Source organism: Fonticula alba, assembly GCF_000388065.1.
Source record: "Fonticula alba strain ATCC 38817 unplaced genomic scaffold supercont2.7, whole genome shotgun sequence".
Taxonomy (NCBI): Eukaryota; order Rotosphaerida; family Fonticulaceae; genus Fonticula; species Fonticula alba.
In genome coordinates this window covers 747584-757015 of record NW_009242977.1, presented here as the reverse complement: position 1 = coordinate 757015, position 9432 = coordinate 747584, and the positions used below count along the sequence as shown (strand labels likewise).

The 9432-nt window shown below is 66.8% G+C and overlaps 3 protein-coding genes across 3 annotated transcripts; 1 reads left to right on the top strand and 2 right to left on the bottom strand.

The window, feature by feature from the left end:
• Positions 1-166: 166 nt before the first annotated feature.
• On the top strand, positions 167-3293 carry H696_04370 (hypothetical protein). Its single transcript, XM_009498247.1, has 9 exons — positions 167-287; positions 481-663; positions 807-895; positions 1060-1178; positions 1318-1522; positions 1745-1975; positions 2157-2354; positions 2547-2655; positions 2764-3293. The coding sequence occupies exons 2-9, from the start codon at positions 489-491 to the stop codon at positions 3048-3050; spliced, it is 1413 nt and encodes a 470-aa protein (XP_009496522.1). The 5' UTR covers positions 167-287; positions 481-488; the 3' UTR covers positions 3051-3293.
• A 206-nt stretch (positions 3294-3499) lies between these two features.
• On the bottom strand, positions 3500-5848 carry H696_04369 (hypothetical protein). Its single transcript, XM_009498246.1, has 4 exons — positions 5328-5848; positions 5088-5190; positions 4705-4967; positions 3500-4497 (listed from the first exon to the last, which is right to left on the bottom strand). The coding sequence occupies exons 1-4, from the start codon at positions 5697-5699 to the stop codon at positions 3586-3588; spliced, it is 1650 nt and encodes a 549-aa protein (XP_009496521.1). The 5' UTR covers positions 5700-5848; the 3' UTR covers positions 3500-3585.
• A 311-nt stretch (positions 5849-6159) lies between these two features.
• Positions 6160-8004, bottom strand: H696_04368 (hypothetical protein). Its single transcript, XM_009498245.1, has 3 exons — positions 7834-8004; positions 7278-7626; positions 6160-7135 (listed from the first exon to the last, which is right to left on the bottom strand). Exons 2-3 carry the CDS (start codon positions 7602-7604, stop codon positions 6686-6688), a joined length of 777 nt encoding a protein of 258 aa, XP_009496520.1. The 5' UTR covers positions 7605-7626; positions 7834-8004; the 3' UTR covers positions 6160-6685.
• Positions 8005-9432: the final 1428 nt, after the last annotated feature.

The window sequence follows — 9432 nt, the reverse complement described above, 5'->3', positions numbered from 1 at the left end:
CGCCGCCAGGGCAATCATCGTGCCGGCGTTCACGATCGCCCGCCAGGAGGGAGGGATGTGACCCGGCCAACCCGCCGGTGGGGGGGGGGGGGGCCACCACTCAAGACGATCCGCCCCAGCAGGCCCTGCCCGCCACGGCCACTTAGCCAGATGCACTCCCCCCCCCCCTCCTGCCCCCTGCCCGCCTCCTCGTCAATCGCTCCTGCCCCGCTCCCCCCCTGCTTTCCCGCCGCCCCTTCCCTCTCGTCTGCATCAGAGCGTTCCAGTTCCCGGCACCCCCGATCTCGGTGCGTCTCTCTCCCTCGCTACACCGGGCCTTGCCTTGCCTTGACAGAGAGAGAGAGAGAGAGAGAACCACACTTGGGGTTGTCCACTCGCGCGTCCGCCCGCCCGCTCGCTCGCACATTCATGCTGACTCTGCCGCCCATGCCCGGTGCCTGCCACCCTGCACGCCACTTGCCCGGGCTCCCCTGCCGGCAGACGTAGCCATGTCCCTCAACATGAGCGCCGACACCCCCCAGGAGGGCCAGCAGATTCAGGCCCGGTTCGTGGCCGCCACCACGTCGGCCATGGCTGCCGCGGTCCCGCTGCCCACCATCGCCATTCCCGCGTCCCTGCGCCGCTACGGCCTGTCGGAGATTCTCAACCATCTTCTGGCCAACGGTGCGCATGCCATTACCTTGCACCTGCCCCCCCCCCCCCCCCCCCGGGGGCCAAATGTCCCTCGCACTTGGTCTCCCGTCTGGACGCGTGCGCCGCATCCTAACTCCCCCTGCCCCATTCTCCTGTCCCTCCCCGCCCAACAGCCACCCCGCGCCCTTATGACTTCATCATCAACGGCCACTTCCTGCGCACCAGCATTGCCGAGTGGATCAAGGCCAACGACGAGTCGTCCGTACGTGTCAGGCTGCACACACGCACACACGCACACACGCACACACACACACACACACACACTCGCCCCTCCACATACATCACTATATTTATCCCTTGTCCTCCTGCCTTGGCTCGCCGGCTTTGGCGCTGCGTCCGCCCCCTCTAACCGCCATCGTGTCATAGGAAAATGTCATCACCATCGAATATGTGGAGTCCCTCACCCCGCCGAAGACCATCGAGCAGCCCGATGACAACATCCATGATGACTGGGTCAGCTCGATCGTCGCGACTCCCTCCCTGACGTACGCACTGCCGGGGCTCATCCATCCGCATATACATGGACACACATGCATCCGGTATGCTGACTTCCCCGCTCCTGCTCGGGCTCGTGCTCCCTCCTGCCACGCCTGCCCGTCCACCCGGTCCGCCCTGCAAACGCAGCCACGCGGTCTCCGGGTCCTATGACAGCCAGCTCCGTCTGTGGAATGCTCAGGGCCAGGTCGCTGGCCGTAGCTCCACCACCTCCGAGCACCTGCCCAAGCGCTCGATCAAGGCCATCACTGCCTTCCAGCTCGACGGCCTGGACTATGTTGCCTCCGCCTCCAAGGACCAGAATGCCCATGTCTGGAGCCTGCCCTCGCTGACGGTGCGTTTGAACCCCGGGCCTGGTGTGCCGGGCCTGGCCCGCCACGCCCTACCCCGGGTGCTTGCCCATTTCTCCATCCCCCTCCCCCTCTCCCTTTGTTTCGCACTTTGCCACCTACTCACCTCCAGCCCCTGCTGTCTCTTCTTCTTGCTCCTCATGTCTCGCTTTTTCGCACGCACACGCGCACGCGCACGCACGTCCTTCGGGCCCGGCGAAATGAAGGCCACCTCTAAGGATGTTTCTCTCTCCCCCTGCGTGACCCTGGTGGGCGACGGCCACTCGGTGGAGGCCATCACTGCCAGCCCCTGTGGCCAGCGCATCGCCACCGGCTATTGGAACGGCGCCATTCGCATTTGGGACATGCTGGCCGCCAACGACCTGGCCCAGGTGGCCCCGTCGTCGAAGAAGCGCAAGACCCCGGCCACCCCGGCCGACCGCCCGCATGTTGATCTGGTACGTCGCATGTCGATTGGCCGATATACATACATACATACATACATACACGCACACACGCACGCACACACGCACACACGCACGCACGCACGCACGCACACGTCGCCCTGCCCCGCGTGATGCGGCCATGGACCTGCTTGCCATGCTGACTCCTCTGCCATGCGGCCCCCTCCCTGTATAGCCCCACCTGATCGAGCTCTCTGGTGGCCACTCCGCCGGGCCCATCACCGCCCTCCACTGGACCACCGGCTCCACTGGCGTCGAGGATGATGAGCAGTATGTTGCCATGGACATGGCCTCGGGGTCCCTGTACTCCGGCTCTTGGGATGAGTCTCTGCTTGAGTGGAATGTCGCCATGAACGCCGTCACCCATCGCATGGTACGCCACGGGTGCTGGTGGTCGACCCGTCGGCCAGAGGGCTGGCCCCTTGTTGCCCCTTGCCTCGTCCCTCGGCTTTTTGCCATGGGGTTCCCCCCCCCCCAGCCAGGCTGTTTGCCGCACTCACTCACCACCCTCAACCTCCCCCCCCCCCCCCCCCCGGGCACATGGGACCTATGTTTCAACCAACAGCATAGTCCGTACCCGATCTCCACCCTTTCACACTCGCCCTTCCACAACCTGGTGGCCACCGGCCATGCGGACATTCGGAGCATCCAGCTGTGGGATCCCCGCATCAAGGGTGCGTGCTGGCTGGCCTTTTTTTTTTTCGCCCACTGCCGGGGCTCCTGCCGCCTTTACTTACCTGCCTGTATGCGCACACACCCTGCCACGCCTTCCCCGAAACCAGACACCAACGTGTGCCAGCGCTCGCTCACCGGCCACACTGGCACCGTGACCAGTGTGTCGTGGTCGCCGGAGCTGGCCGCCCTGGGTCCGGCCCCCCTGCTGGCCAGTGCCTCGCGTGACGGCACCATCCGCATTTGGGACATGCGCGCGACCATTCCCCTTTTCACGCTCCAGGCGCACAAGGGTGCCGTCGGCCTGGCGGTCAACTGGCTCAAGGACACCGTTGTCAGTGGTGGCTCTGACGGCCGTGTCAAGTTCCACACCCTTTCTCCGGATACCTCGGCTTGAGCATCCTGAGCTCGGCTCCGTGACTCCTGCCCGCGGTGCTTCCCCCTGTGGGGCATTGTCCTGCGGTCGATCTGCGTCCGCTGCCCGATCCTTGGGGGTCTTTGCCCCGTCGGCACACGCATGCAAGTCCCACACCTCCCCTCTCTCTCCCCCCTGGCTGATGGGGTTTGTCTACGTCTCTCGAACGTGTGTCCCCTCTTCGCCCATATACGAACACCAAAAAATAGACCCTCTCCTTCTGGATTTCTGCTCAGGACCGCTCATCATCCAAAGGCGGAAGTGCAAGCCCCCAGCCCCTGTGCTCGGCTGCCAGTAGCATGGGGGTGAGAGAGAGAGAGAGAGAGAGAGGGAGAGACGACAGCCGGGACAATATGAGGCCTCCCATCGCCGTGAAGGTACATTTTGCGGCCGCACGTGTGCTTTGGCCACTGTTGTGGGGAACGGAAGGGAGAGAGAGAGAGAGAAAGAAAGAGGGAACACAAAAATAGGGAAGAGGGACAGGAGGAGGGACAACGGCAGCGAAGGGATCCCATGCTCATGGGGCGTCCGCATCGAGAGTCCCGGTCAGGAGGAAACCCACATTGAAGTAGTCATCCACCAGGGGATCGAAGCCGGATCGGGTGCGTGTCCCGGTTGGCGAGCCAAAGGCCCGGAAGAAGTCCCCATGCGACAGGGCACGCCCGGTGCCAGCAGCATGGGACCCGGCCCCGGTGCCCTCCTCCGGGCCGAACAGCTCCGGATGGTGGCGCCGGCGCAGGCGAGCATCTAGCCACACGAGCCACTGGAAGTCCGTCGGGAAGAAGACATCGCACTGGCGGAGGAGGTCCGGGGGCAGGAGGTAGGTCTTGAGGGCGCGCGTTTCGGCCGCCATCGCCGACTGGCAGTCCGTGACACTCGGGGCATAGAGACTGTCCGTGATGCCGGGATACAGGCGGAAGCCGGGGAATTGGTCCGGCCGAAGGACGCTTTGCACCACCGGCGCCAGGGGCTCGCTGGAGACCGCGTCCGGCAGTGCGGAGAAGTCCGTGAAAAGAAGGCTTTGTCGCGGCCGGGCCCGGGCCAGGCGATCCATCAGCTGCAGGCAAACTGTCGGCGCATACAGACCGTACATGATGTCTCCCAGCATGTTGCTCACCGGCAGGTGGTCGGCCCCCATCGGCGAGAGAGAAGGACCGGCGACCGTGGAGGCTGCCATGCCGCCGGTGACCGACCCCACCCACGACTTCACCCGGGCCCAGATGCTGGCATCTTGGTGGGCGGCCATCGTGTCCAGGAAGCGCCGGTACTCCATGTGCAGAGTGAGATACTGGATCACCCATGGGTCGGCCGCGGGTCGAGCCAAGGCATGTGGCAAGCCATTAGGCTCCGGCCCGGGGGCCACATGGATCTCGAAGGGCTTGGTCGGTGCGCGGGCTGACCAAACCACCCGGTCATGCGGAAGGTTGTCCTGGAAGCGACCAAGCAGTTGGGTAGATGAGAGTGGGGGTGGGGGGGCGGGACCGAGAGAGAGAGAGAGAGAGAAGAGAGAAAGTGAAGGACACCGAAGAAAAGAAAAGCAGACAAAGAAGCCAAAGGTTAGATGACGATCTGAGCGATCCAACCATCGGGCCAGAGAGGAGGCGAAAGAGCAGGGCATTTGGGGTGATGCACGCACCAGCATCTCGGCCGAAATGACGAAGCCCAAGTCCGGGCTCGGGTCAATGTCCAGTGCGCTGCGATGGTGTAGCTGCACAGATCCGGCAGCCGGCCCGGGGCGCCGATCGAGGAGCGGCGCGTGCGCGCTGCCAGCCAGTGCGGCACGCTGAAGTGCGTGCATGCGACTGCTCACATCATACAAGCTGTACTGCATGGTCTGGTAGACGCTCGGCGCCTCGGCTTGAATGTAATCCAGGATGTCCAACATCAGGGTCCCATTGCCTGGATCGTCGCAGCCAGCAGGAGAGGGACAGGGGGGGGAGTGTTAGATCCGGGCGGTGGGGCCCCAGGGGGGGCGGGGGGGGGGCGGGGGGGCATGCCCCGTTCCTGTGGCCGCCGCACCTCCACCAAGCTCGGTCACCGACAGCGGGTGCTCACCGTGCCGGGATAACCGGCGCCCATGCTGTGAGAGAAGGTATCGACCAAGCGCCCGCCCATACCAGGGCTGGGCCGCCGCGGTGGTATTGGGGGGGGGGCGGGAGGGGAGGACAGGCCCACAGACAAGGACGACGCGAGACCGATGATGAGCAGGTAAGTGGAGGCGCCCGCACACAAAGGAGACAGGGGGAGGGAAACACGCACGCTGAAGATCTCCACCGGGGTGTGCCACACTTGGGGTGAATCGCCAGGCTGGTCGGCGCTGCCAATGGCCCCCGTGTACAGCCGGGCCACGGCTTGCTTGTACTCGGTCTCGCCGGCCAGCTGGTCAAAGGCCAGGCGCTGGCCGGATGGCGGAGCCCGTCCAGAGGCCACCGGGGCAGGGTGCTCGGCCTCCCCGGCGGGGGATGTCTGCAAGATGGTGGCATGCTGCTCGAAGTAGCCTGCCCCCGGGGCATAGAGGCCCCGGAAAAGGTAGTCGCGCAGAAGGACCCCCGGGGCGGGAGTCGTGGAGAGTGCCCGGCGACATGTGGGCAGCCACCGGGGCCCGGCCACCAGCGCCTGGCGGGCAAGCATCGGGAGGGGCACACGGAGGGGAGCCTTCGGCCAGGGACAGGGAGAGGGGGTGGAATGCGGGCGGCGAGAGGAAGCGAGGCGGGCGGCGAGAGGAAGCAGGGAGGGCGGCGAGAGACGGTCGGGGAGAAGGCCCCGAACTGATGGCGAGCGGGATCAACCGCATTCGGTGATCGGCCCGGGTCGGCGAAATCCCCATCCATGCGCTCATGCGCCTGCTCGCACACACGCACACACACACCCGTACCCACGTACATACATACATACAGGGAGAGGAAGGGAGCAAGAGAGAGAGAGAGAGAGAGAGAGAGAGAGAGAGAGAGAGAGAGAGAGATCCCCCGTGTGGCAAGCAGCCAGAGAAAAGAGCTGAGAAGAGACCCGGCCACGGCCAGATTGGCAGCACATGCCAACGCTGAAACGGGACACGCGCCCGAAGGAGAGAGGGGGGCGGGTTGCCCTCCAATGTTGTCTTTCTGTGGGGTATATGGTTTATTCGGGGGTGGGGGGGGGTGAAGAGCGGGGAGAAGAGGAGGAGAGAGAAAGCGGGGGGGAGAGCAGAACCACGCGCCGCCGCCATACACAGGCGCGGCGCCGGAGCGCGTGGGCATGCATATATAGGGGGGGGGGTGCAGAGGAGCGGAGCGACAAGGGAGGGGGAGGAGTGGTGCTCTTGCTGGGATCGAGCAGGGGCAACAGGAGAGTCCCACGCACGCGCGTGTGTGCGTGCGAATTCATCTGGGAGGAAAGGGGAAACAAGAACAGGAGGGAGAGGGGAGAGGGGAGAGAGAGAGAGAGAATATGGGTGAAGGGGAAGGGGCGGAGGCCGAAAATAGGGCAGAAGGACATGGGAGGGCGCGCAGCCGGAGCGGAGGTGGACACAACATGGTGTCCTCAAAACAGACACATGTGTGCCCCCCGCCCCCGGCCCGGGTCTCATGCGCGGGTGTACATGCGGGGAGAGGGCGGTGCAGCACAACAAGGGCTTGCCGCTACTGCTTGGCCTCGCCGGCCTGCTGCTGTGACCCGGTGGCGGTCGAGTCGGCCGTCTGACCACCGGCGCCGAGCGCCTGCTCGTTGGGCGGCAGGAGGTGCGGGTTCGGGGACATCAGCCGACGAAGGCTGGGGTAGGTGCGCTCCGGCTTGTAGAGGCGGAAGCCGAAGATGCGCGGCAGGTAAATGGTGTCTGAAGGGGCGGAGCTGCGGGACAGCAGGGTGGGCATCAGCTGGTTCAGCAGGTGGGGGAAGGTCGAGCCGAAGTAGGCACCGTCGAGGGAGGAGAAATTCTCATGGCTCGGCTGGTAAATGTCCACACAGCGGGGGCAGAACACCCGGACGGGGTAGGCATTCGGCAGGTCCGAGATGCCGATCGGCAGGACGCGCTCCTTCTCGCAAAGGATGCGCGGGCAGGTGCCGAAGCGGCCCTCCTGGTACATCTGGAGCTGTGGATCGCGCGGAGGGGGGGGGGAGGGGGACGGGATGGTCAGAGGGGGAGGGAAAGCGCCGCGCCGGGCTCGGCCAGGCACAGGGACGAGTGGGGGGGGGGGGGGGTGCGCGGCCGGACCGGCGACCGGGGAGACGCACCATCTTCTGCATGCCGCGGTAGGTCAGGATGAAACGGGCATGGATCAGGCCGTAAAGATGCGCGGCAAAGATGTCGATGCTTTGATAGAGGTCGTGCGAGAGGTTGGTCGAGAGGGGCGAGTCCAGCAGGACCTCATACGCCTGGCGGTAGTTCTGCACCTCGTGGTGCAGACCGGTCAGGTTGAAACGATCATTGATGAAGTCGAAGTCCACCTCGCAAAGGAACTCGTTCTCGGGCTTGTTGAGGAAGCGGCTAATCCAGCGGACGTTGGAGGCGCCCTCGCTGTCCCCCTCGCTGTCGCAGTCAGCCCAAGTGGTGTTGTTCATGTTGGGAAATCGAGAAATGGTTCTGTCAAAGGGGGAGGGGGGGGGGGCGATGTTAGCGTGAGCCCCGAGAGCGAAGGGAGGAAGGGCAGGGGCGAGAGGGAGATCCCTCGCTTGAGGGCGCGCCCCCCGGGGGAGGGGACAAGGGGTGGAGGGCGAAGAGGGGGGAGGGGGGGGGGGGGCGGGCGGGCCAGAGACAGTGGAGGAAAGAGAGAGGGGGGGGAAGACATACACGGTGGGGAAGGGGTGGGGAAAAGGAGGGTGGGCGGCTGGGTAGGTGTGAGAGGCGCGGGGGTGGGGTGGGTGTGATGTGAGTGGAGGGTGAGGGGAGGGTGAGGGGAGGCGGGAGGCGTGGTTGGCGATCGAGCCTTTTTTTCACCCCGTCCAGCCTGGCCCAGGCCCGTTGCTGTTTCGGCTGTTCCCCGCTCGGCGCCCCCTCTCTCTCAGGGGCGCCTGGAAAGAGAGTGAGAGAGAGAGAGAGAGGGAGAGAGGGAGAGAGACAGACAGAAAGTGGTGGGGGGCCGCCCCGGGGTTGGCGGCTGGGCGGCGGGGCTCCGCTCGGGCGGCACCCAAGGGGCGCGGGCGCGGGCGCGGGCGCGGGCGCGGGGCACAGGGCGCCGGGCGGAATTGCTGGAATCCCCAGGCCAGGGGCCCGGGCGGGAACACTCGTCCAGCATGCGCCCTCCCCGGGGAGACCACCCAGCACAAGAAAAGGCCCCGGCGGCCAGGCCCACGGTGGCCGGGCGGTGTGTTCTCTTGTGCGCGCGCCGTCGCCCCAGCCCCGCTTTCGCCCGCCCACTCGCCGGTGTCTGCCCGGCCCCCGACGGAACCTAAGTCCCGCCAAGGGCCTCGCTGGGGCGGGGCGATGCTGGGAAGGGCCGGGCGCGCCCGCGGGGCGCAGCAGGGGGCGCCGACGGGAGACGGGGGCATACCCGCAGCCCGCGGACGCATTGACCAAGTGGGATCGACCGAGGCAAGGCCAGTCCCCATATGCGCCCTCCGCCGCTCGATGCCTCACTTCGCCTCGACTGTTCGGCCGGGATGCAGACCGCCAGGGGGGAGGGGCGGGGACCCCTTGGTGTGTGTGGCACCCTACCGGCGGGAACAGCCGGTGTTCGGGGAAATGACCGCACGCGCGGCAACGGGGGGGCGTCCTGGCAAAAACCGCCAGGCCGACACGGGCGGCTGGCATGGCCCCGCCTGCGCCGCCTGCATGGCCCTCGCCCGTTGGCGGGCAGGCCGGGGCCGGTGGTCCGAAATTAAGAGACTCGCCGTTCGGCGGCGTCGGCCCACAGGGGGAGACCCCGCGCGCGCGCGCGCGCGCTCGCGCATCGGGCCCTGGAGCCCCCCCCCCCCCCCCGCCGCCGCCGCCGCCGCCACCACAGCCTCCGCCCCGGCCGCCGCAGCATGGCACCAGTGTTCCGAAGGGCATCTGACATCTCCAGAGGGGGTCGATCTAGAGTGGCCCGCGGCCGGGCGCAAACAGAGCTCCAGAGAGAGCCCGCGCGGCGAACGGCACACGAAAACGGTCCCCGGAATTGGGACCCGGGCCGGGGGGACCGAGAGAGCGAGGGTGCGAGGGCCGGCCCGACCACCACGCGCGCAGGCCCCGACAGAGCACCACGGCACAGAGTGGCGTCCGTGTGGCCGAACGGCGCAGGACACCGCACATGCGCACCCCCCCTGCCGCCTGGCGGTCAGCCGGGGTTGCCACCCCCAGCCGAGGGAGGCCAGAGCGGCGCGGCCAGCCGCCCCGCATGGCTGCGTCACAGCCAACACGCGGAGGCGGGTGCCGCGCTGGCCCGGCCGCCTGTACAGGAGCAGGCGCGGC